The sequence below is a fragment of the Tyto alba genome, unplaced genomic scaffold, assembly GCF_018691265.1.
Source record: "Tyto alba isolate M040663 unplaced genomic scaffold, T.alba_DEE_v4.0 Super-Scaffold_16, whole genome shotgun sequence".
Classification (NCBI taxonomy): Eukaryota; Metazoa; Chordata; class Aves; order Strigiformes; family Tytonidae; genus Tyto; species Tyto alba.
Genome location: NW_024881278.1, coordinates 27,452,201 through 27,479,746, shown reverse-complemented (window position 1 = coordinate 27,479,746; position 27,546 = coordinate 27,452,201). Strand labels below are relative to the sequence as shown.

At 39.9% G+C, this 27,546-nt stretch overlaps 1 protein-coding gene across 5 annotated transcripts in view; it reads left to right on the top strand.

Moving 5' to 3' along the window:
* The window catches only part of DAAM2 (dishevelled associated activator of morphogenesis 2), a 228,943-nt gene that overhangs the window by 114,600 nt on the left and 86,797 nt on the right, over nt 1–27,546 (top strand). For 4 of the 5 annotated variants that reach the window (XM_042789299.1, XM_042789298.1, XM_042789300.1 and 1 more), the window contains one exon: nt 12,767–12,856. In XM_042789299.1, coding sequence (XP_042645233.1) covers nt 12,767–12,856 — 90 coding nt within the window. Of the gene's footprint in view, nt 1–2,455; nt 2,537–12,766; nt 12,857–27,546 lie in introns of those variants that run through there. The other variant, XM_042789302.1, reaches the window with a different exon arrangement.

The window sequence follows — 27,546 nt, the reverse complement described above, 5'->3', positions numbered from 1 at the left end:
AGGGTTTATACTTATGTCATGCCCCTGTGTCCTTCTGTAGGTGGATTGTGTCTTCAAACAGTGCTCAAAGTTGTTTGTCAGTCAGGAAAACTGTTAAGGTAATCTGGGATGGCTCTTCCAGTGTTGGAGGGAAATGGCCTTTACTTGTCACGTGCCTGGTCTGCAAGACTCCAGAGTGGGGAGCACAAGGTGCCACAGGTGAGGCTGGGTGGGTGGAGTAGCACCTTTTTAGGGTACAAGTTTTGCAGGCCAGCAGTTTCCTGGCACCTTCCTCCACACTGGGTAAAGGGGAGGTTTTGGTGTCACTGAATACAGGAGATGACTGGCCCTTCTGCTCATCCCTTCAGCACAGGATGGGAGCAGCACATGGAAAGCTAACGTCAGAAGGTGCTTTTTCTGTCACTCATCGCACAGGGCTGCCTCCACAGCTGCTCTGTCTTTGACACATTTTGTCCGGAGGAAGTACAGACAGATGCCTTCCACCTGGCACTGGAACACCGCTGACCCAGGGCTTTTAATGCTAGGTACCACATTTTCTGGAAATGAACAAGTTTGTAAGCTTGCTGGGAGGAAACATTTCAGGAGCATTGCATCTTTTTCCTAAGATCCTCTGCAAGCTTATACAACTCATTTCATGCATTTGTGGGTTTGTTTCCCTGGTATGAAACAGGGAATAGTTATGCTTCTTAAACCAGTTTTAGTGCAGAATTGTAGGCAGATTGAAAAGGTGCTGAAAGATGCAGCACATGTAGCTCATAAGTAGTATAGGAGTCTTCCAGTGGCAAAATGTATTGTATTTTAAGATCTCAGGAGCAAATCTCTATGACTGCCTCCTATCACAGACATTGCCCTGCTCTTATCTGCTTGTTCTTTTTTTTAGGGACAATCTGATATGAGACTCTACAGCCTTTCTGTGCAGACTCTACTTGCTTTCATCTGTGGGCCCACTGCTCTATGCAAAAGGGCCCTAGTCAACATCTGTATAATCTATGCACTTCTAGATTAAAAACACTTAAGAGCATCTTTTAATTTTGCAGTTTCCCATGATTTGTTGACCACATAAAGGGAAAGGCTGCCCAGACAAATAACACAAACACCTTCTGAAAAGAATTTAGCAGTGTGCACAGTCTTATGCAATGGTTTACTAGGTGGAGGTTTGATGAATAACTTCTCCAAAGGAAATTACAAGGGGAAAGCAGATTGCAGTTTCCCAGTTTGGAAGGTGTCCAGGGAGATCCCTGAGTCATGGAAAATCCATTGGGATTGCTTTAGTGGCTGTGTTTCAGCATTACATCTTGTACAGAAAGCAACAGCTGGATGAGTTTGTCAGTCAGTGCAAAGCTGTTGCCTTCTACTTTAATGATGTGAGAGAGCTTTTGGATTACAAATGCTTAACCAGATAGTAAATGCAATTATGATTTGTTGTTAGGAGATGAGTTTGTTCTGCAAGGCAAATGCTCGTCCTTCTGTTATTCCTTTTGCTGTATTTTGTGAAAGTTTGATAATTTCTTCCTTAAAAATGTTTAGAGAAAAATATCTTGGCTGGTGCTTTCTTAAGCCCAGTGATGTCAGTGCAGTAGTTGCTGTTCTGATTATCAGAATACTTGATCAATGAGACGAGACAGGGTGTGAGTGAATAACCCAATATACTGTCATGCCTTCAATTCATTGTTTGACTCTGGAAATACTCTGTTCATGTGAGTGAAGAGCATTGTGGAATTACCCTCCACCTCACCCAGAGGAGATAATGGAAGCCTCATATGTGGGTATTCTTCTAGCTGGTCTGGACTGATTAGTAGTTAATACAGCTCATCTCTATTTATTGGAGTAGAAGTTAACAGTTAGTGAAAAGGGGACTGACAGACTGCTCAGTCTATTCTATGTCTGAAATCTATGTTGTAAACTGTAGAACAAGCCTGTGTTATAGGCTATCTTACCAAGAGGTTTAGTCTCTTACAATTTGAATCAGGTAATTTGATTAATATTTTGCACTGGTATAAATCCAGAGTAAGTCTACTAAGTTAGGGACATTCCGATCTCTGGTTTGCACTACTAAATCTGGAGTAATAATTCAGAGAGCAAGAGAAGAACTGAAGCCAGCTTCTGGTTTCTCCTCTATCAATATAAACCCGAACTTGTGCCAGAAATTATGTTGATTTATTGAAGTTCCTTTGAGTTTACCCTGCATATAGCTTTGAGCATGTGTGTCTGAGCTGCACAACCAAAGCTCGATAAGAAGTTAATTTTGCTCATTAAATTCTTAACCGACCTCTCAGTTCCTCCTGCCCTTTTACGTAATATTTTATCAGAGATTTAAAGGTCAGCCAAGCTCTGACTTACCCTTGTTTTCCTCCACAGGGGCATATGGCAAATAGGATGCACACAAGAGGATAAAGCTGGGAGGAGAGGAGTAGGTGGCACTGACACCCTTGGAAATTCAGCCTGCCTTTGGCACAGGGCCGCAGCAGCAACTCCCAGCCCGCATTTTGAGGGTTGAGCCAGCAGGACTGTGTTTGGGCAGGAAGCGATCAGAGAGGTGTGTGCCTGTGTGCTTTGGCACAGTCCAAGCTGTGAATTGCTCCAGCCTAGGAACCTCCCCTGAACTCATTAGTATTAAAACAGAACAGAGGAGACTTTGTAGGGAGGGAGAGGGTGGGGAAGCCGGAAAGGTAGCAGTTTAGATGGCAATTTCCTAATAACCTTTCCCACACCTACCTTCCCATACAGGGGCTCATCTGAAGGACCTTGGCATGAAAAACAAACCCTGGCACAGGGAGGGGGAAATGAGGGGAGGAGAGGGAAAGGAAATGAGAGGTGGGGAATGGGCACTGCTGAAACAGCAGATTTTATTGTTATTTAGTGTTATATATGGTGATTCTAGAAGCTCTGTTTGAGGGGGGTATTTGATATACTGTCTATAATCACAGTGTGGAGGTAAATGCGGTACTTGCCCTAGAGGACTTGCAAACTGTTACACTGTAGAAATGTATCAGGCAGAGGTTTAATGGCCTTACTGCTGTTCGGTCTTTTCATTTAATTGATTGGATAGTGGAATACAGAGCATACTTATTAACTTTCCAGATGTCACTAGGCTGTAAACACTGTGGATATGTTAAAGATTAAGCTTAAAAGAAGATGGTGAAATTGTGTGAAAAAGGATGGGATTCAGTCAGGACAGTTAAAGCATGCTCCATTTAGGAGCGAGTCTGGTAATTCAGGATGAGAAGCAGCCAGGTGGATATACTTCTTCAGAGAAGAAATTAGGGTTTACAGTGGATCATGAGTGAACATATGTCATGCAGATTTTGAAGTGTTTTATTAAAAAACTAAAAAAATAAAAAAAGTCATTATCTTCATGGAATATGTAACCAGGATTGCAGTCTGGAAAATGTATGAAATAATCTTTGCATTCAGCATTGGTAAGGTCTCAGCTGGAACACTGTCTCCACTTTTGAACAGTCCACTTCAAGAATGATGTACTTTGACCGGGGAGAGCCCAGAAGTCAATTAGAAGAGGAATGAGAGGTCCAGAGGACATGACCTCTAAGAAAGACTGAAAGAGCTGGGCTTGTTTAGCCTCAAGAAAGACAACTGAGGAGGGACATTACAACAGCCTTTGTCAGTCTTGAAAACTGTTATCAAGAGGAAGGAAGAAGGAAGAACTCTGCTCACCAAGTCTGTAGTTGAAAGGGCCGGAAGTTATAGAATTAAGTGGCACCAGCAGGGATTTAGATTAGACATGAGCCTGACTGTTCAGTTTTCATCCCCATCCCTCTCATTGGGCTCATTCCAATTCACTGACACACAGCCCACCTTAGCAGAAAAAGCAGTGATGATAGTCAACTGTTTGCATTATTATCCTTATATGCCCACCTATATCCATACAGCGTCTGTTTTTGCTCTACCTGTATTGTAGCCCTGCATCTGAGAATGCGTATCTAAGTCATGATCTCTCTCTAAACATCTGTGTGTATTGTTGCATAAACAGGTACTGGTTTTCCTCATTCTTTCTCTTTCTATTTGGCCCAGCCAACTGTTGTCTTATGCATGTGGTTTGCCTGTGAGGGGCAGAAAAATGAATGACAGATGCTGTTTCTAGTGTCCTGTGAAAGGGGACTGCCACAGGAGGCCTTGCTGGTTATATGTGCTTGTGTGCTGACAAGTCACAGATTGCTTTGAGGAGTAGGAGAGAGACAGGATTTAGCTCTTCTCCAGGAAGCAAAGAAGCAATTACTCAATGATTAAGGAGGAAAAAAGGAAGCCATGTAGTGGGGGTGGTGTTTGGGTGTGAGGTGGGGGGGACATTAATTGACTTTCTGTGAGAGAAATTTCTCTGCCTAAAAACAGTGCCATTGATTGATGAAAGTTTTACTCTGCTGCTGAGCCTTAAGAATTAAGAAATTTGATGTTGGTAGGCTAGAAGAGAAACACATCTTCTAGTATGTAAACATCAGGTGCTTTTTTTTTGTATTATTATGACTGAGAATCGAGAGATTTGGGCTCCTCGTACTGAAGTTTTAAAGCTGCAACATTTTGAATAAGCAAGAAGGAAAAGAGTATACGGGGAATCACAGCCTTTTGTTTGTCTGCTTTTCTGCTTTGCAGTCAGATCTGTGGCAGTAGCTGAAATGTAAATATTATTTCCTATGCCAGCAGGTTGTGTGAGCAACTCATGTGTGCACAGTGGTTTAGTCAGACACAACTGTAATGATAAAACATTGTAGGTATGGACAGATGTTATGTGATATGTCTTATGTGTATAATTCTTGAGTATGTAAGGTGCAAGTGGCATACGTATCTGCACACACACATAGTATGTGTATACAAATGCATGGAAATCCAATGATGTTTTGCAGTGGTCCACCTAATTCTTATCAATTGGGAAACAGATCAAAATGTTACTCCCCAGCCTCATGTGGTGTGTTGTTTCTGCGTGCTTTATAGAGACTGCTTTTAATTCCTAGGTTTAGAATGAGATGGAAGAGCTTGAGGGGAGGGAAAGATTTGTTTTGGGGGGTTGTTTTGATTTTTTTCCATAGGTTATCAGTGGGATCAGGTGCCCAAGTAGGAACTTTTAACTGATGTACTGCATCTGGAGATGTGCTAGCTGTGTGGGTGGTAGTACTGTTGCCTGTTGAAAGAGCATCTGCCATCAAGTTCTGCCATGAGTACAGCTATGTAGTTGTGCCAGGCACAGCCATGTAGTTGTGCCAGGCACGGCCATGAGAAGGTAGGGAAGTGAACTGGTTGCTTGCTAGAGAAGAAGGCTCTGTTTCACTCCTCTCAATGCCTGCCTCAATCACACTCCAGTGTTTGCAGTTGCATATTAGGTAAAGCCTCTGAACTGTTTATCTTTTTTTTAGGGAGCTTTGCTGAGTGGTACTTTTTTTGCACGGCTCATTGCTCCAGTTTGTACATGAGTGTAGGCAGTTTGTGCAGTCGAATGAACCTCATTCACTGACAGTTCAGACAGGCAGTCTTTCAGAATGTCATATCGACCTCCTCAGTATTGGAAATGCGTACACTTCCAGCAGGCTGCATCTTGCATGTCAGCCTGGTGAGCTGGATTGAACAAAGCAATGGAAGGAAAACTGTAGGGGAACAATCTTATACTGTCCCCTGGAGGTGGACACAGTGATTAAATAGGGAAGGTTTATCTCTTCTACATGAAGGGTACATAAGTGCTTTGCAAAGAGATGGAGATCTGAAAAAGATTGATCTTTTTTTATTCGCTCACTGTAGTCACCTCTAAGGCAGCTTTTGGACATCACCTTCTGCACCTGTGGTAAGAGTGTCTCTGCTCCTCCCCAACCTCCCTCCCTGGTGGGCAGAGGCACAACTCAAATGTGAGCCACCAGACTAACCTGGTTTTTATTTGCCAACAGAACCTGGCATAGGCAGCATGAACTGAAAAATAAAGGTTCTCAGGTCTGTTGTTAATAAAAAAGTGTTGTAACTTTCAGGCAATATGTTACGTGTTAGCAATGTGGTCCTACTCAGTTCACTTGTTAAAGCTATAATGATTATACTGGATTGGATTCTCTATTGCAAAGGCTTGTAGTGTGCTACTGACAACCTCCTCCCTGTTCTCTTTCCACTGCTTCCCCTTCCTCTACAGTCCCAGACATGCCAATGCCATTTATCTCATGTCAGCTTGAGTTGTACTTCAGCATTGATTAACCCACCATCAACTATTCCCTCAAAGTGATTAGACATGAACATGAACCTTCTCTGGGGCCTGCCAGTGGATGCTGGATGGGATCCCATGGTGTGTCATAATCACTGTTTATTTTGTACAAGATTTAAATAAATTCATTCAGGGCATAAGGCTGTCAGCTGTGCTATGCCACTTGGGAACATCAGTGGAACTGGAATATGGCCCTTTAGGGGGCTTTGTGACATATAAATGACCCTGGGGAACCTGAAGCAACAGATATCATACTGTACAGGGAATTTATTATACTGGCAGCAGTGTATTATACTTCATTTTGTAACTAGGGTGGGTTTGATGCTGTTAAGAGACTGCAAAAGAATGATTGATGATGTGGATAACGGAGAGTGCATTTTGCATGACAGGAAAAAAGGGTCAAAGGGAATGAGAAAAAGATTATGGAGAGGGGAAGAAAAGGTAGGCATGTGCAAGAGAAAGGAAAAAAGAAGGAATGGGGATGTGAACAGGAGGGCAAGATAAGAACAGTGCATTTCACTAAAATTCATACAGGTCAAGGTCATAATGTAAGAAAGAATGTACCCTTGTAGCCTGAATTTTTGAGGTGAGTATGCAAGAAAGTTACTCAAATAAAAAGTCTTCGAATCATGGAGGTTTTCTAGAGTGTGTAAAAGCATCCTCATAGAACTCCTGCTTTCTCAGTTTTGTTCCCTATTGGATGACTCACAAGGAACCATTAAGGATAATGCTGGTGGGACTGAGCAAAAGGAAAACTCTAAGGCTGTGCAAAAAAAATATTTGCAATTTGCAATGCTATCCCCACCTTGAAAGAGACATTAAGTAACTCACCTGCCTCACAGAACCACTCAGGTTTTTTTTAGGCAGGGAGTTGGGAAGTGTTTGACCATCTACAGAGTTTGTTCTCTGGCTTTCTTCTTGCAGGGATTTTGCACAGCCCTCTGAAGCTTTTGGTGCCAGTCACAGATCAGATAACTGACAGTCTCATCTGTTCTGGAAGTTCTTAAATTTCCATTCTGAGTTTAACAAGGGAGAATAAAATTTAACCTTTCTGAGGAGATTTGCCAGCTTGTGCCATCTGAAGATTTGGTTCCTGTGATGCCTGTTGATGCTGAAACCCAGCTGTCCTTTTGCTTGAGTACCCATCCACTGCTAAAGAACCAAACGGTGCAACAGAGCTGTAACCAGACAGTCAAAATAGGCATCTTTGAACAGCAGAAGGGATGAAGCCTATTTGCCAATGTATTAAGTCTTGCTGTTGGATTCTGTGCTGTAAAAGAAAGATTGATTTCATGCCAAAGCTATTCCCTCTGGGGATGATAAAAGGATTTTATTCTTTAATAATTATTTAATAATTGCCTGAATATGTTTATAGACAGAAATAAACATTTGAAAAATGAGAATATGCTGTTAGATGTCATTAAATTCTCTGTCATATATAAAAAAAAAAGATGTTAAATATGAAACACAGGCCTGGGATGCATGTTCATAGAAAGGATATGCTTTCAAAATTACTGAAAGTAAGAGAGGCTGTGATCTACAGGCAGAAGTGTAACTCAGCTCTGTAGCTGAAATAAGAAATTGATGAAACAAGACAGGTATCCAACTAAATACAAGAAAATAAGCAAAATGACCTCTTCCTCTTGGCAAAATATGTGTTATGCTCATATTAATCAAGTTATTGCCTGCAGTAAACAAAACATGTCAGAATTGTGTGCTTCATCATGCTGGAAATGCTATGCATGATCCATTCAATTTTTATGAAGACAAAACAAAACCAACAGCCAAAAAAACCCCAAGACAAGGAAACAACCACCCCACCAGCCTCTGAAGATAGGTTGGTTGGTTGTTTTGGGTTGTTTTTTTTTTTTGGTCTTTTCTGAAATGAAACAGGTGTCTGACCTGAAGTCAGTGGGAAGCTCCCTGGTGACCAGGAATTCCAGCAGCCAGTGGAACTGGGACAAGTAGAGTGAGAAACTGGAGCTAAGGAAATCTCCTATGAGTGTCCAAATGTCTTTGGAGAACCACATTTTTGGGGCTCTTGGTCTCCAGAATTCTGACTTGAAGCCAAGAAGTGCTGGAGCCCTGAAGCCATGATACTAAGTGTACTTACAGTCTTGAGTTTTTCATCTTATCCCTGCTGTGGTCTCAGCATCAATATGTAGTAAATGGGAAGTCTCATTATGTCTTTAAGCATCTTGCTAAGTTTGGCTTTCAAACTATTTCAAGTTTTCCCCATTTAAATTCCAAAATTCGTATGGACTCTGTAAGTCTCTTGCAAAGGCAGGTGAAGTATACTGGTGAAGGAGCAGTTATCCTGTGACTCTGTCCCACCTTTCCACAGATGACTGAATAGTGGATAGGCAATACACATTTCAGTACGGAGATACTGGAAGGCATTAAATGCTCTCCTTTAGAGAGGCAGGCATGTTGGTATGTGTTAAAGGTTCTTCCTTTAGTGGTTCTCTCTCCAAGTGAACCACTCTTCTACATTCCCCAAATATTTCTTTTTTCTCTATATTAATTTAATTTCACGTCACTAAGAAAAATGCTGCCCAGTCTATGTGAGAAATGCTTTTCTGTTTGCTCTTCTGGGGCTTGGAGTGATATTGTTGAGCTGATGGCTACCCAACATCAAATCCAGCTTTCACGCTTTGATGAGTGTTTCCCAAAACAAGGGACATAATGTGGTTTTAAATCCCACAAAATACTGATTTTGTGTTTCCTACCCATTCTTCCTTCTTGTTCCCTTTCTTTCTCTCTGTCTCTTATTTCCTTGGGTTGTAGCCATTTTGAATGGAGGCCATCTTCTCTTTGGCCTGAGAACTGGACTGGAAATATGTGAACCTCAAATCCAGCTCCAATACACTTTAAATGTTTTATCATTGAAATTTAATCTGTGTAAGTAAAAAAAAAAAAACGCCCACATGAAAGTGACATTACCTGAATGTATCCCTCTCTCAGTAAATAAAATAAAATAGGAAATAGATAAAGGATTAAAATGTAAGGAATATTAACTGCAGGTACTTTACATCTCCCTCAGGCCAGCCTGGCAAATATCCTTTTGATTTGTGTTTCATGAGAACACTTGCAGTTTCAAGTATTTTTAATAGCCAGGAGGCTGTACCTCCATTGTGCAGGGTCATGCTGGCATGAATTGCTGGAACCAAGCCACCCATTCAAGGCATAGAAGAGGAGTTACTACATTTCTATTGGCAAACTGGCACAGGTGATGGAAGAGGGCATTTTTCCTACTTTGTTCTGACGGACCTTTTTTTTTTTTTGGCCTTTACATTTGCTCCTGGGTGTTTGGTCACATCAGCTTCCTTAGCCTGGCTCCAACCCCAGTGTTGATGACTGCACTCAGAGTTTGCAATTCTTCCCCTTTCCTGCCAACCTGTGCAATTCCTTTCTTCTTCAATAGCTGCTTGCTGTCACTGAGCTGACTGTAGGGTCTGAAGTTCTACATACTGATAGATCTGCCTCTGCTGTTAGGTCAGAATGACCTATTCATGGACCAAATTACCCTTCTGAAATTTATTTTTTCTCTTGTTCCTCCTGCTTCCTTCCAAGGCAGCAAGTTTCTTTATGTGCCACTAGAATCCTAAGTCAGAGTAGGAAAATGGTCTACCTGATCCAGGATCTTCTTTTTTAGCTAGACCCAGGGGTTTCTTCTGCAATCACTGCAGTCTTCTGATCTTCTTCTATAGAAAGGGGATGGGGATGGGAGAGGTAAGGTGATTTGGAGGGTTCCAGTAGAAGTGTTCATGACTCTTGTATTTTGCAGAGATTTCTTGGGTTTTTTATACGGTTGGATTTGGTTAATGGTATAGGTAGAGGAGGGTGTGTAGGCCTCTTCAGTTCCTCTCATTTCTTTCTTCACAGTAAAGGACACTTGCTGAAGCCTAACTTCAGGAAAGGGTGTTGAAGAACTTGATTGCTGCTTTGCATTCTGGAGGTGTCTCTTTCCCAGCTGAGCATGCTTGCTACCTGCTTATCTACCCTCGAGGTTAGAACCCAGTGTTTTGCCTCCTAAAGAAGACAAACACTAGCTTTTTCAAAAAGAAAGGCAATTTGTCTTCCATGTGCTATTTTCCAGTCAGGTATGTTTGGGTCTGCCTCTGGTGATCACCTTATGCCTGGAATCCTGAGCAGTTTCCTTGTTACCATGTTACCTGAGCTAACATGATGACTTCTACTGTTCTTCTGGGTTAAGCTACCCTTCTGAGTCACAGTAAACTAGAGTGTGGATGCACTTCGTTTTGACTGGTTCATCCATCTTTTCAAACTACCTTTCTAAGCTTCTGTCCTGAAAAGAACGTCATGACTGGAAGTTGCATATTCTTATTGCCCCACTGAAGGCAGAGTGCTCTTTATGTCTCTGATACTGTCAGTGTCCAGGGCAGTGTCTAGAAGCTTCTAAGTGTCAGCATTCTGCCCTCTGGGTGGTTTTAGGAATAGAACATAGGAATGTTCTTTTGATGAAATTGTTTTCTTTAACTGTATTGGTAGAGATCATTATTCAGTTTTGTGCACAGCTTCTGAGAAGAGATTCTGCTGTTTCTCTGATCTGCCACCAGATTCCAGAAAGAGCAGTATGGATTAGAAATCCAAGTCAGTTACTCTTTATTTAAAAAAAAAACAAAAACAAAAACCAACCAACCAAACAAACAAAAAAAACCCAACAAAACCAAAAATACCCCAACAAACCCAAAACCAACATAAACAAACAAACAAACAAAAAAAAAAAAAAAAAGAAAAAAAATAGACTAAGATCATTAAACAGTGCAATAAAACAATAATAATTTTTTTCTAAGAATTTAGGTGAGCCCAGTCAGCTCATTCCAGATGTGTATTCTGGCCTCTTTGGTGATTCTTCCAAACCTGGCATTTCTGATTCCCTGTCTGCCCCTCCTTTCCCTCCCACATGCTTGACCTCCAGCAGCATTCCTTTGCTTGTCTTAAGACCTTACATGTCTCTTCAATCTCCCTCTCCCCCCAAGAATGTGATCCTGGCCTGAGCTTTCTAATTGTGTGTAGCAAGGATAAAACTCCTTGCCTCGCTTGGCTGCCCCCTTGTTTGGAAACTCACCCTAAACATTTCCACATGGTTTTTGCACTTTTTTTGCACAGCTAAAATTTTTCAGGGTTTTTTGTGCCTTTAAACTTTTTCTTGTTTAAAAATACCCTCCAGCTTCTACCTTGGGCTGCTGGCACTGACCTTGCCTTGTTACTGTTCGCGTTTCTTTTGTACCTTTTTGCAGCTGAAATCTCCATGGGCTTTTAAATCTGTCAGCAGCCGCTACCAGGCTCAGTGTGCAATTTAGCTCACTGTTTTCACAAGTTTCCCAGCCCTGAATGCTTTCCAAATGAGCCATTGTTGGGCTGAGTTAAAGAGGTATTGTCTCTGCTTGGGCTAGGTTAGTGTGGGTGCCAGAATCTGCCTGTGCAGCATTCTTAGTGCTGCAATGTCATCTTGATATTGGACCCCTGGACATTTCCTTCTCCAAACACGTTCGAATATATAGGAAAAAGAAAACCCTGCCAAAACTGATTCATTGAAACATTATTGGAAGCTTGTCTTTATATTGCTGAAACTCTCATTTAGATATCTTCGTCCGTCCCTGCTCACGCAGGCTGCTTGCTATGAAGACTATTCTTATTTGTTTAATTCCCTTTAGAATCTGAAACTAGCAGCTGTGATTGGAGCCCTGTTCTGGTCAGTGCTGAATAAACACAGAGCAAGTAGCAGTCTCTGCTTTGGTGATTTTGGAGACATGTTGTATATGAAGACAGTCTATTGTTATCCACCTTTTACAGAAGAGAAACCAAAGCTGGGGAATTCTGTAGTGTATCCAGAAGGAGCTTGTGACAGTTGGGAGTTGGTTCCAGTTTACAGCATTATCCATCATTTTACAAATGTAAGGTTGGCTATGCTCTAAAATGGTGTGTTCCACTGAACTCACTTTTCTGTCTGTTCAACCTGATATCACTCTGTGTGGAAATACGTCCTTTATGTCTGAAGCACTGGTTGCCTTCTGCTGGGGACTGTGTGCTTCAGAGGACAAACATCTGGACAAACATGTCAACCTGTAGGTTGCTGTTGACATTACTGCTGCTAGACAACTGTCTTGTGACCTTGCTTTAAAAGTTAGAGTGATTTCACTGTTCCCCTTCTATGGAAGACCAAGATGGTACTGCAGGCCAGGAAAAAGGTGTGTTGAATTTTTAGTCTTTCTCTAGGAGTTGTAAGGAGTGTCTCTGTCACATAAGCCAGTGTCTTGAATTTTTCACTTCATGCAATTCATGTGATCTTTCTTATCCATGACTAATTGTTGCTAATGGAAGTTTCACATAAGTTTTTCAGGCTGCCTTCCTTCACAGGTTCTGCTCTGACAGGGAGAACTCATAGTAGCAGGGTACAAATTATGAAACCAATAATTTTTGGAGTCTTTGGGAGCCAGTAAGTCCTCTCCCTTTTGATTGAATGCTAGTCAACAGTCCTCTCAACCTATTAGAAGTTACCAATGCAGTTACTGACTGGGGTTTTTTCCTGTTTTTCTTTTACGCAATCTCCAGGATGAATTGGATCTCACAGACAAGAACAGAGAGGCTATGTTTGCACTCCCTCCAGAGAAGAAATGGCAAATTTACTGCAGCAAAAAGAAGGTACTACTGTTGTCCATATAATTACTGATATACGTTTAGATTTGAATTACATGTTTATCTACAGTTTATTCAAGAACATGATTAAGTGATGTATGGATTTTTATCATCATGAATATGGCACAACTTTCTTATAAGTAGTGTATGCATGTGTGATTACTGAAGAGAATGTTAACAAGTTAAAATCATGCGTTGTCCCATTTGAATCTTTTACATGTTTGTATTTGGTTTTGTGGGTGTTTTTTGTTTGTTTGGGGTTTTTTGTTTGCTTTTTTTTTTTTTTTTAGCTATAAGAAAATGAAATGTTTTAAGGAATTCTTAAAAACTTTTGTAGGTGGCTTAGAATAAAAAATGTATTACTGAAATCTTTCAGGATGTCTTTAAATATCTGTAAAGTACATAATAAGAGTGATGTTGTAAAGCTTTGTAGTTCAAGGTCTTCTAGAGCTTGCAGGAAATGTACTGTCTTGTACTGGAAAGTGAAAAATACCTGCTTCTATCAATTTCTATGTAACATTTCTCCATTTAAGGTCTTTGAAGTTCTGACAAACTGGTGAGAGGGGCAGAAAATCAGAGGCTGATGTACCATACTGGGTCTTTTGTCACTGCCAAAGTGATGGCCAAGTGAATTGACAAGTTTTATCACCATTGTGAAACTTGTAAAAGAGGAATTTTTGCAGGAGCGGTATGGTGGAAAAGTTTTGTTGCTCTAGGAAGGAAACAGTCAGAAACAAAGCTAGCCCCAATAGTATGTATTCATTAACAACAAATGTTAGGGAAATAAGGTATGGTGAGTTTGTTGGTTAGTTTTATTCCCCAAATGTGCAAGTCATGCTATGAGAGCATCAGTATTTATATGTAAGTCTGCATAACAGAAGCTGAAAGAGGAGGTTTAGATTTCGATACTGAAGATGGCAAATTGAAACCCTGATGATGGTTCTTCTGAGTTTGTGCTTGCTGTCTGCCTTTCTTCGGGGGGGAAATTAGCTTTCTTACCATGCAATTAAAGAAAACCTCAATCAGACTAATCAGATGGGTGCTTTGCATGTGTGTTGCTTTTGGTTGAAAGTTAATAGCAGCAAATTAGTTACAGTGCCTCTGAGCTAGCAATAATTCAGGAAGTGCGTAAGAGCAGTCTAAGCTCAGTTGTCTTTGGTGCTCCCTCCATTCTTCTTCCTGCTGGTACACAGAGCTTGCAAGTGGAGGGAAGGTGCAGGCTGCTGTGATTAATGTCTGCTTTACATTTTTGCTGGCCAGCTCAGCTGGCTTTTTCAGCTTTGGTGGGAAAGGATCTATTTGTAGCTGTCTTAGAGAACCACACATTCCACCTCCTGGACCAGTCAGCCTTGGCAGGAAGATTGAGGCTTTAATGTACTTAATATGCTGATTGGATTCACTACATTTTTTTTTTTTTTTTTTTTTTTTTGTTAAAGCAATGGATTTTATATAAGAATCTTGAAGACCTCCAGAGTTAAAGAAGCTGCATACTGGAAAATCTTTATCATGCATTTATAGTGCAACCTCAGTTAGCTGAATTCCAGCTATCCAAAATTACGTGCTAACTGAAATAGGATACTGTTGCCACATGTCTATTCATTACATTGTAGATACTTTCAATTACTTGAAACCTTAACTGTCCAATGTTATTCATTGTTTCCCTCACAGGCAGTCAGATGATAGGTGATGACATATCTCTCTCTCTCTAGCTTACTACCTAATCCACCTATCATCATTGTTTCACAGTGACAGAGAATCTTGTTGCAGGCTTCCCTTTAGAGGAAAGCTGTTTTTTCCCTGAAGAATTTGTAATTTAATTTTAGCCACAAAGGGCCTGATTCCTCATTTGGCAGAATGTTGTCAGCCATCCAGGACAAGACCCCAGAGAGCTCTGCCTTGCTGATGTTGGGTTCTTTGAGTTTCCCGGGAAGCAAGGACTCTATGTTTTGTAATGTGGCAAGTGGGAACACTGTGAACTTGAAGGTCAAAAAATACAGGTTGAGGCAACTGTTCACAATCATTAATCTCAGATGCTTTTTCTAGTCTAAAAGTTGTAGAAGGTCAGAACTTACTGATTTGCTGCAAAGGCAGTGAGATTAGTGGACTGTCTCAAGAAAACAAATATCATGTGCAGAAATGAGGATCAGTCATTGTTGTAGGCACACCGTCCATTTATCTTGGCAATTAGACTTTGGATATAATCTTCTGTGGTACTTGTTCCCAGTGTTGTAGCAAAAAGTCACTATTGTATCAAAAAACTCATTCTACCTGTTTCTGCTACCAAGTCTCTCTGAAGAAATGGAGGATACATGTATGTTTGTGAATTTAAAGTTATATTCCAGGGTCACAACTTGCCAGTCAACATTCCATGATACTCAAAGGAGATTCAGTTCTGAATTAAAATTTCATGATTGTGGGTGATATCTACAGAGGAGTCTTCACACAATGAAGCTTGCTTTGAGCACTTTTGGCCATTCTAGGTTCATATCTGAAACCATTAGTACTAAAACCAAATCACCAATTATTTGATCTAAAGGAATATCTTCAGCTAGCAGCTATAATGAATGCCTCACTCTCATTTGTGGAGTAGTTATTTGCAAGGAATAAAGGCTGCTCTGTTGGAAGAAGCTAATGTGTTCTCAGCCTCAGCTGTCTTCTACCTTGCCATTAATCTGCACTGGATGGCCAGTGAGAGACAGAATTGTCTTAATTTGCATCAGAAGAATCATTAATCATTCACCACTGATGTCGCCCTAACCCTCTACCCAAAACACCAGTACTACATGTTTTGGATTGTCTCTTTCTCTGTAGTATGAACTTCCCCTGTTACTATATCGAGTTATAAGTAAAACAATACGTAGACAGAATGTAAATGATGACATCCTTCCCTAGTTCAGGTATTTTATTCTGGTTTTGTTTAGGATAACCTTCGTGTCTCACCATCAGCTGAAATTTAGACTTACAGAAAATTTATAAACCACTTCTGTAATTCTTCCTGTAAAATTATCTCTAGATTTCCTACCAGTTATATGTTTTGCAGGAATTAGATCAAGCACTAGACCATGCTTTCAGATGTATTTATTTGTAACTTTCTGATGTCAAGGTTTAGAAAACTGCTATTATTCAGGGCTGTTTTACCAGGAGGTAGTCCTAAAGCATATAATCTCATTGAATACTGATCAAATAATGATATGGAAAGAAAAAGTTGTCAGCTCAATTATTTCACCTATAAATAAGCTCATATTAGGAGCCCAAAAAAGGTAGAAAATGCGGGTATTGCACCATTTCAGCGCACATTGCTTTGGATGCAGCCTGTATTTCTAAGAATGAAGCCTCATTGTGCAGGCAATAGCTTATTGCCTTTTGTACAATCCTACAAGCTCTTAGACTTCCTACTATTGGAAAGCAAGTAGTTTTCCTTTTATGGCCTTTCTTTCCTCCCGAGACTAATTTGTAACCCTTCAGTTGAGCAGATTTTAGTAGGAAGCACACACATTTTGCAGAGTTAAAGAAGTTAGTTTTGTTTTTTGTGGTTTTGTTTGTTTGTTTGTTTTTTAGGGGGAGTGTTTTTTGTTTGGGTTTTTTGTTTGTTGTTGTTGTTGTTTGATTGGTTGGGTTTTTTTGTTGTTGTTTTTTTGTTTGTTTGTTTGTTTGTTTTTTTTTTCACTTCTGTTTTTCTTTGAGGAAAATATTTGTAGCAAATCTCTTCCCAAACTGGACAGCTGTATCATACATCTTCTCCCACACAGACAAACAAAACCAACAAAAATCTCAATCCTAATAACTACATTGAGATTTCCTAGATATTTTGGGATTATTCTGTACTTTTCTGATTTTAGTTGTACCCTAGAATAGCTGTTTTAAGTTGATTGTGCTTTACCTACTCAAGTGAGATTATTCAAACTCAAGTAGTGAAGCAATAATCGGCATGCTGAAACTTTCTGGAGAGAGGAATTTATGGCATATGAAAAAAGAGTACATGTTTATAGTCCTTAAATTGATTGTACTGTTTCTACTATGGGAAACAGATCTAGAGAAGGGCTTCTCCACAGTAGCGAAATAGGCTTTAAAAATTCTGAGGAAAATGTATCTGAATCATACATTGTAATGGCCAATTTGCAGAAAAGAGAATTTCCTTAAGATTCCACCCCCTGAAATTATTTTTTTTAATATGTCAATTACATTTTTCATCTACTTGATGAATAAAAAAACAATTTAACTAAATATGAGGAGTTAGAAAACTCCTTAGTTCTAAAAATCTTTTCTCTAAATTGTCATATAATTTCAAAGAACTTGTCATTATTATGCTTATATATAAATGTACTACTTGAAAGAAAGGAGAGTTAGGTAGCTTTGTGGCAATGTTCTGGCCATGCATCCTCTCACACCTTTTCCCTGCATTATATGCACATGCCTTGGCTGCATACAACATTCTTTTTCCTCCTTCCTTCCTCTTCCAAGATACAATCTTAAAAATCTGAATGTATTTTCAGTTTAAGCACTGTTCATTCTTTTCCTTGCTGCAGCTATCTGTTTTCTAAGGTATTCTTGTAGGAATGGATTTTGTGGTGAAGTCTTTAGACTTGGGAGAGCTCCTTGCAAGGAGCGGGAAGGATGGAGTGGAAGGCACTTTCCTGTATTACACAATCACTGAGGAGTCCGAGTCCTTTGGACTGAGGTCACAGGTCAATGCTGAAACCAGTAAACCTGCAGTCTGGGTGCATCACCTCGTGTTCAGTTCACTTTTCCTAACACGAGGGCTGCATCCTGCCCTACATTAAGCTTCAGAATGCCCTGGGGAATCCTAGCCTTAGTCAGACTTTAACTTTTAGTAGTTTTACTGCAGTCTTTTTATACCATTTGCAGCTCAATTTCACAAACTCCCACTTTGGTCCCAAGCTGGCTGTCTAATGTTAATGAAGATAATGTCTACATGTCAGGTTTTGTTTTGTTTTGTTTTTTCTTTCTTTGAGAGTTTCTCTTTGAGCTTTGCCCTTGAGGTTTGCACTGTCAGCCAAATGTCACCATAAAAAGTATAGCTTGATATTGTGCAGCTGGATATAGAGTAAGTTACTTCTCTCTTCCACCCCCATGCCCATGCCTGCCTTCACATTCTTGCAGAGCTCTAGGCAAAATTTCCAATCCAAAACCAGGCTGTATCACTGCTATACACCCCAATTAAAACCCAGATAAAGTTCCAGCTTCCAGAGGGTGCAATTCACCTTATACCTTGGATTCATCCTTCTGTTAAAACTATAAATATAAAAGTTAATTCATATGGATAATACAAATTCATATATATGTGTGTATATACATCTCTATATATAAAATCTGCTGCGGGAACCTAGGCTGCTTTTGTAGCTTTTGATATAATTACCTTAGCCTACCAGGGATGAAGCAGAAGATGGATGCAAATATAAAACCTGGAGTCCTCAAAGCTCCTGCAACTACTGATTGTTCTTGGGTTGCTCTGTCTCTGTTCTGTGTTTTTGCACTGTGAAGTGTAGTTTCAGCTTGGTTAAGATGGAGAAGCATATCTATCTCAGCTAAAGTGAACTGGCAGGGATTTTATTTCAAAACCCTGATGCCCTTTTTTTTTTTTTTTTTTTACATTTAAGGCTTTGTATGGAGGCTTTAAGAGCAGAAGGCTGCATTACATCTGTTGTATTTAAATAGGATTTCTGCAATTTTTGCTATAGGAAAGTGTTCTTTTATTTGGGTTCTTACTTTAAAGTAGGACATATACAGGGAGATATTCAGAAGGTACATATTCCCTAAAGAAGAGAGAAAATGGATCTTCATATGGTGTCATTTAGTGATACAATATACCAGATGAAGATCACACCATTGTGTTGTCTGAGTGTGGGTTTTTGGTTTTGTATTGTCTGATCCGAGCTATGAAAGCCCTTTGGGGTTCATCCTTTCTGTATGAAGAGTGCCAAGCACATGGTTGTCTCATAATAACTGAAGTGGGTGGTTTGAAGTTGTATTGTTTTCAATTCTATCTACTTGCAGTATTTTTTCCTCTTTGAAATACTCTTAAGAGTCTGTTAATGATTTGGAATATTAAACTGTTTTGGTTATGGATTTATAGCTATAAGGAGCATTTAATGTGTCCCTTATAAATTCCCTTCTTTAGCATTGTTGTTCCACCGGCTGTATCTGGGAGCAGCAGACATGAACACACAAGATGATGTGCTGCAGTGTTTGAGAAGCCCTTTGTACGGAGTCCCAGTTTGATGAGGCTTGGATGTGACTTCAGGAGAATTTTTCTCCCAGCTTTGCATGAAGTGTTTAGGGGAAGTGTGGGTGGGTGTTTCTACTCTCTTTCCTGGGAAGTCTGAAAAACACTCAGTAACTCTCACAGCATGTGTGATAGCCTAAAAGCAAAAGCAGTTGGTAGACAGCAGGAAGCTGAAGAAGCTGTGTGGGACTTGGAACGCCTAGTGCAAGTGTATTGCTGGCTAAATGATGAGGATATCTGATGACAACAGGGCAAAGCCCATTCAAAGACACACTGGAGCTGGAGAATTAGACTTTATCTGAAGTCTTTGGTGCATCAGAAAATTGTTTCTCTTCCTACCAGTACTTTAGAAGTTTGTGGCAGGAGTTCAGCTCCTCAGTTAACATTTTAATACAACTCAGTGTTCATATCCTCACAATGACCTGGACAACCTGATCTGACTTTGAAATTAGCTCTGCTTTGTGTGGGTCCCTTCTGTCTGAGTCCCTTTCTATCCAAGGTTGTTTTGTGATTCTCTGAACTGACCATAAATCAAACTAAGAATGCAGCTGTACGGCCCTATAAAGAAAGGGGGGCAACAAAGTAGGCTCTGTGCAACCTATCTCCTGTATTATTGCTATGAACCGACTCCTTGAAATAGGCTGTAGCAGATGATATTTGGTTCCCTCCCGATACCTGGGATCCATGGTTGCTTTTGGTCTGAGTGACTGCATGACTTCCTTAGCTCAGGAAACTGCTGGTGAAACAATCTGAAATGTGGAATTTCTCAAAAGAATTCTCTGAAAATAGACTGGCTTTCAGTTAGCCTATGGCTCAGTGGAAATCTCATAACACTAGTAAGTCACAGTGGGAGGATGTTGCCCTTTGCAAACCGCGGCATTCCTTTAGCTGGATGTTTGGAAAATGCCAGCAATTGTGGAGTTAACTTGCTTTTTTCCCACCAGCATCTGTTCCTTTTTCTGTTAACAGAATGACTTCATGCTCAAATGTTTGGGATGATTTGTAAGCTTGATGCTGACATTGGGTCATTTCAGTGCCTTTAGTCTAGGTATGGAAGACAGGCTTCAAAAATTACTCTGTTATAAATGCAAGTAGGCTTTAGAGAAGTAAATTCAGAAACTCTGGCCTATGACAAGCACAAGACATAATGGGAAACAACAAAATGCATCAAGAGTGCCGCTAATGCAGCACATGCACACATTTCCTTGTTAGTGGTGTACTTGGGTCTTTTCAGTGTGAAAAAGCTGTTTGATTAATGACACCTGTTAGTACGTGTCAGAGGCTGAAGTAGTAGCTCCTGAATTTGGGCAACATGGTTAATATGGTATAAAATAAAGCCTAGAATGATATACATTTTCTTCTACTTCATTTAATGAGGAGAATGTGTTCTCTCTGGAAGAATAAACGTTGAGATTCATAGAAGACATCATCTCATTCTTTTATGGTTCCATACAATGAATTTAGCTTTCTTTTTTCATCTTGCATAAGTATAAATTCATTGATGTTGACCCCATTATTCCTTCTGTAGGTTGGCATACCTGAGTAGAAATATTGGCCATTTTGTATGGTTTATCATTAAGTTCCTGTAATTGTGTCTTCATGTTTTTTTCCTTGATATTTTCCCTTCTATAGCAAGTACTCTGAAGTGGTTACTTTGAGAAACACTATAGTAGGCTTAATGATGTGAGGGACTTCTATTAATTTTTTGTTTGTTTGTTTGTTTCTCCTTCGAATCACTCTTGTAGTGGTTTAAAGGATGAATTTGGTGTCAAGGAGGTAAAAATGCTTGCACAATGCAGCTGATATACCATTATTACATCTTGGAATTGTGATACCTAAAAGACTACATTAAAGCAGAAATAAGAAGAGATAAGGAATGTTCCCAAATAGTTCATTTTACTTGGCTTGTATTTTCCATGCTACAATGCTAACAGTTACAAACTTGTTTATTTATCCTAGTATAAGAGGTTATTTTGGGTCAGGGCCTTGAAATTATATATTTATTTATGTGTAATTGAAAAGTCTTCTCTTCCCTCATGGGAATAACATGGAATATTTTTAGTTTCTTCCTCTTTCTCTCTCTCTCTCCCCCTTTCCCTCTCTCCCCCTTTCTCCAGCTGTTGCTTAGAAAATGCCTTTCCAGCTCTTTTGTTCAGACTGTTGAAGACATAAATGACATAAACTTGCTGTGGTATTTGCTGTAGATATTCTGACTATGTAGAATTTAGGTATTCATCTTGCAGTTCTGAGTTTTTCAGGTGTGCTAGTAGTGTTCCAGTTGAAGTTAGCACTCAACGCTTCTCAAAAATCAGTCTCAAAATAGTCCTGAGTTTATACAATGATAGTTGGAAAATTGTCATCATCATGCCTAATGCCATGTTTTGCATTTGGCTTTCATTCTGTGGCAGTTTAGGAGAGCACAGTGGGAGCAGATTTGACCCTACAATGAAAAAAAAAAAAAAAAAAAATGAGAGGAAAAAAGAAAACATTTATCCAGCTGTCATGCTACTAAAATGGTGTAATTTTCTGTACTTAAGAACAAAAATAATGATGAGTAATTCAATTCTGCTGTATGGGAAGTACGTGTAAATGCCAATTATATGATTTAGTTGCTGCTACTGGATTATGTTCTTTCCTTGTCTGTCCTCTTGCAAAAGTTCTGCGTCTCCACAATACACGTATGAATCAGTCCTGCTGATGGTATGCATTAAGAATAATAATATATACTGTGTACAGTGCATTTCTCACTGTTCAGATTAATCTTAGGTGTGGATAAGCAAGAGCAAAGAATATGTCAATACATAGCATAGTTCTCTGTTATGTGAGAAGCAGATTTGGCACGTGCCGGGGCTCCCTCTTCTCTGTATTCGGAATTTCACTGGGTGCTCACCAGCCTTTCAAAGCGGTGAATACTGAGCAGGAAGACTTGATGAATTCCCTACATTTTCAGTGAAAAGTTTAGAAGCAGGCACAGTCAATAATTGTTGCTGGGATCTAGTCACAGCCATGAAGAGAAAGAAAGAAATTTCCTTTTATGGTTCTGGAGAATTGTTTAGTTTTCATTACAGCCAGATGTGACAGTTTCAGCTACACACCTGAACTGAGCTGAAAATCACAGTCTTCCATGATATTCAGTCATCTGTTGAATGTCACCTGGCATTCCAAACATTCTGCAGATGTAATAGTTGAGAGAAATGAAGGCTGGGAGAAAGGAAACAGTTTTACCTGAGTTTATGAAAAAGGGGGAGATAGACAAAGCAACTGAATGATATACTCAAATATTGGGTGTAGCAACTTAGAAGCCTTTCACTCTGTATTTATTTACTTTGTTCACCTCTCCAACAGTGCTTAACTTTACTGTTTTTCAGTAGTGACTGGGGTTAAATGAGGGACACAAATAGAAAATGCGTGTTTGCTCTGATCATCCAATTGTCATCACTCTTAGTAAAGGGACCAGAGCAGAAGTGAACTGGAGCAAGCAGCACTGTCACTGGAAAAACAGACAGTGGACATGTTGTAGACAGTGAAGAGAAGCCTTTTAGAGTTTGGCATTAACAAATTCTGTGTGTGCTCCCAGAAGGACTTGTCAAGGTAGCTGTTCTAGCTCTAGGTAGGTGTGTCCTAGGTAGATGCATTTGTCTTTGAGCACATTTCATTTGCATCATCAAACAACTTGCAGGATGACTGCTATGAATGGTAGGTGACCTAATTTTATTTTAAAAAGATTGTAAGTAGTTACATTCTGGAAACGGAATAGGACAAAAAGATAAACTTTCAGCACGGGCATGTGGCAGACTGGAGGCTCAGTTATGCAGGCTGGGCTCTTCTGTGGCTTTTCACATTGCTTAAACAATGCCAGGAGGAAGAAGAAGGGAACTGAGGAAAGAAATGGTCCAAATGACATAAGTACCTGTGGGGTAGGGATACAGTTGAAAATGGTGATGTTGGAAAGGGAACAAGGTAAGCTTGATGGGTGAGGAAAAAGTCCCTTTCTGTATCCACAGCATGTTGACTGTAAGGTGAACAGGGTTAACGTTAGAGTGGAAATGTACACACAATACTTTTACATAACACAGAATCAAAAGTAGTAGGGACAATACAGAGCCTGGGTGTTAATGAAATGATAGAATATGTCCCACTGCTGCTGCTATATGGGATCAGTACGGATGATGACAGATTGTTGTCTTCACCTGCTACAGGAATTACTGCAGACCCTCGACCCTGACCTCAAGCTTGCCACAGGCTTGTGAGGGCAGAGCTGTGGTTCAGGAGTACAGTCTAAGTCCGCAGCCACACTATTGGAGAACAGGCTGTGTCCATGAGAAATGTTTTGTCTTTTCCTGAGCGCCTCCTGAATAGAATGATCATGAACTGACCTCCTGACTGGTGGGATCCTCCATGGTGAATATTTCCCTTCACTTTGAAAAGAAGTATACAGAATGGGCTGAGGGAAGGTAGGCTCCCGAGATCTTCTTCATTGGAAGTGCAGGGGGTTCATGAATTGCCTTATTTGGCAACTCATTATTTAGACTATACAGTTATCAACTCCAAAATATCAGTTGATTGATTTGAGCCTTGTGAGGGGTATAGTGTATAAGAGCTTTTAAACATGAGAATGGACTTCAGCTAACTGGACAGAATGATCTTTAGGCAGCGACAAAGTCAGAAGGATGTATCCAACAAGAGACGAACTTCCATGACAAAGGTAAAACATTCAGTGGAGGAACAATGCATAATACGGGTAGACTTCAATTTGGCAAGAAAGCTTTGTCCTGGGGGCTGAAGATGCTGGGTAATTCAGTGTGGCCTCAGCTGAACATGTAAGTAGTTCTGTAAATATAGTAACAAGTTGTCCTCTTGGTCACTGCACTGTACCCATAAATGAATGGTGATAGTGGGATCCCCATCCTACAGCAGGGCTAAATATGTTTGAAGAGGAACAAGCACACTTTGTATGTTCTGTAAATGATAAGAGGAGGCTGATGCAGTCAGTACTGGCAGCAAGCTTGCATCTGTCTATCAAGGAGAATGATAAAAAGCCAACAAAAGAGGAAAGAGAAGAAAAGTTGTTAAAATGAAAAATGTACTATGCAACTCTTCTATAATTTAAAGTACCTTAAAATGGGGTCCTCTCCATCAGGAATCTATAGTAAGTCTTGTGCCAGACATGGTTATTGTAAAATTTAATCTTGGTTTAAACACTACAGTTATACAGTTCATTAAAATCAGTGGTTGAGAATTCTGGGGTTTCAGAAAAAAAAATAATGCTTATCTCCAGCTCATAACACTGCACCAACAATCCTTCCACTTGCCAGATATGGCATTCCAGCCCATTTTCAGTGGGAAACTATATATCTTTGTGTGTGTGTGCAATGGATCTGGCATGTTTTCCGGAACTTAAGAAGTAGAAGCATGGCCTTCGTCTCCACTGATACCAATTACAAGTAATTGATTTGAAGTGATTTTGAGTATTAGGTGAGGTTGGAAATGACACATTGTGTATCCAAAATGTAAAGTTGCTATATCTATGGGTGCTTGGGATGGAAAAGAAGTGATGGATGGAATAAGCAGTTCAAAACAAAGCATGTTTAACTTTATTGGAAAGTTTTTCAGCCTGTGATAGGGCAAACCATCTTTCAGAAATGGCTGATAGTCCATTTTAATTTCTAAAAGCTGGTAAATTTCAGCAGCATTAAAGCTTTTCTCAGGATAATGAAAATATTTTGAAGAAGGAATCCTTATCATTCATAAATATTCACTTTTATGCTTTTGGAGTCTATTATTTTTGTGAGTTCCACAGTTTGGCAGTATAGGGCATTTTGTGATATAAATAATAATATGAAGCCTTTGACTCTTTCTTCAAAAGGTTGGTTAGTAACCAGCATCAGAAGTCATTATTAGGTCTGTCAGGTTACTGGCAGCAGGACAGGGATCAGGCTAAATGAAGCAAAAAGATCAAAAAAAGAAAAAACCCTCCTGTGATCTGTTAGGTAAAATATTCCTGTGTCATAATCCAGTGAACTGGAAGCATGTAAGGCTATACCTGACCTTTATGAGAAGCAATTAAAACTCTTCAGCTGCATGCTCTAGATGGTAATTAATTAATATTCCCTTTTAATAAATTATACAGTAGACTGCTTTTGTGACAGAAGGATTATTATCTGCACATCAATAGCTTAATTCCAGAGAGAGAACTAATGTTTGTTTTTCTCACTCTGGATAAATTCTGCTTAAAAGGCTTGGATTTAGCACCCTCCCCCAAACCCTGAGAATATTTGTGTAAATGCTAGTCATGGAGTCTGAGAAATGGAGCAGTGACCACATCTGTCTAGTGAATGGCTCAGTCCTATGGTCTGTCCTGTTTCAAAATTAGCATCTCTTGGGACATGGTTGGCCTTTTGGAGGCGTAAACTGTCTGAAAAGCTTAGATGTATTTTAGCTCCACTTCTGAATTAGTATTTCATCCCACAGCAGATCAAACACATTTTGTGTCTTTTAATGAAAGTGCTTTTTATTTATGCAACTTTGGCTGCTCTCAACTGAGACATAGCCAATAAGGATGGACAGCACGTTAATAAACAGGTAAATGTTTCTTTGAAAGCAGGATTTCTTAAAGTGAAGAAAAGTCAGTAAGTCAGTTGTGGAAAAAAAGGGTGAATGGTGCTTTGGATGAGAGTGCAGTACAACTTCAGTGTGGATTGCTTCTTGGCTGTGCTACAGATTTCCTGTGTAACTGGGAGCTGTGTAATTGTCTGCATCCCATTTTCCCTGTTTCTGCTGATCACAGTGAATGAGAGACTGAAAAACCTAATGTATGAATTTCTTTAAGGACCTTTGACAGTGTAGAATGCAAGGTGTTACAAGATTATAATGTATTCAACATTAATAGCAGATATTGCAATAAATTGAATCTTTTTAAAAAGTACATGAAGGGAGAAGAGTAGCACTTGTGGAAAATGAAGTATCTTCCACTCTCCAAGCAAACACACACCCACTTTGTTTATAGTGGCCTGAATATTTATGTGGAGAGCGAGTGTCATGCATCTCACTTTAAAACAGAATGTGGACATGAGTCTGAATCCTGCACATCTCTGATAAACATTTTATCAGCTAAGCTGCTGTTCTGAACAGTGTGGAAGGGCTTCATACAGAAGCAGAGAATCTTTAACCAGCAAAACTTTCATCTCAGTTGGTATAAGCCATGTTAAAAGCTTTTAGTTTCAGTGAAATGGCATTTAAAAAAAAAAAAAAAAATCACTGAAAATTCCCCAGTCCAATTCCCATTGCATTTTACTGGGAAGTATGAAAAAAAAAAATAGCTACAGGGAACTTGCTCAGTAGGACAAATAACATATTTCACTTTTTCTTAAAAGGTATTAGTTTCTTGTAATGATTTGAACTCCATGATTTATATTTTCCGAACTGTGTGTGATGATGCTGGCCCTTCACACCATGTAAAATAACCAGCCTTTCAGTTCTGTGAGATACTGGAATGATGCGTGCAGGCTGTTGAGAGGAGGAATCATACTAACCTTATTGCGGCTTTTGCAAAAAAATAGAGTCCTTTGTGACCCAAGTATAAACTTGAGCATTACAGTGTTTAGACACGATACAGTGAACAAGATGAAACAGGAATTTATGTTACAGTAGCTGCGTTTCATATTCCTCGTCTGTTTGCACGCTGTTTTTATTGGTATAGGGAGGAACTCAATGAATGGTATTATGGTTCCTTGCCCAAGAAAGATTTTTAAACCCACATTTTGCAGCGTCAGGTATGCAGCCTGTTCCCATTCTGTTCTGAACAGTGCAAAGCAATAAGGCCGACTGCAGTTCTGAAGAGACGGGTTTGAGAAGGAAATCATGTTGCCAGTGAATGTCATCCCAGTAGTACCCATGCTTGTTGTATGACATCCATAACATATGGTGTATTTCTTGATGCATCTGTTCAAGGAGGAAGTGTTATTTTAGTTTGCATGTTAGAAGGCTTCGTGAGTCATCAGCCCTGGCAATTTATTACAGGGGTGCGCATGCAAGTAGTGTCCATGTAGTGATTGGACACCCAGGGATGCCAAGCACCTGCTGGTCCCAGGGAGATGGGATTTGTCTACATTGCATAAAAACAAGCTGGTATAAATGATGGTGGAAATAAGAGACCGCTGGATTCAGTGCCAGATCAGAGTCTGTTCCTAACTCTGCCAGTTGTTCCCTGGAGGAGTTTTAATTGTCATGTCACCATGTACGTCTCTCTGTCTCCATCTACAGGAAAGAAGCCTTGTAAAGTTGTTAATTTTGTGGATGTATTTATTAATACTTTGATATGCTCAGATTTTCAGGGCATGCCCTAGAGAACTTCTCAACATTGTTTGGGGTCCATTTGGTGCAGAGTAAAATACCAACGTATCATCAGCAGCAATTGAAACTCAGTGCTTGCTACGAAAGAACTTCAATGCAG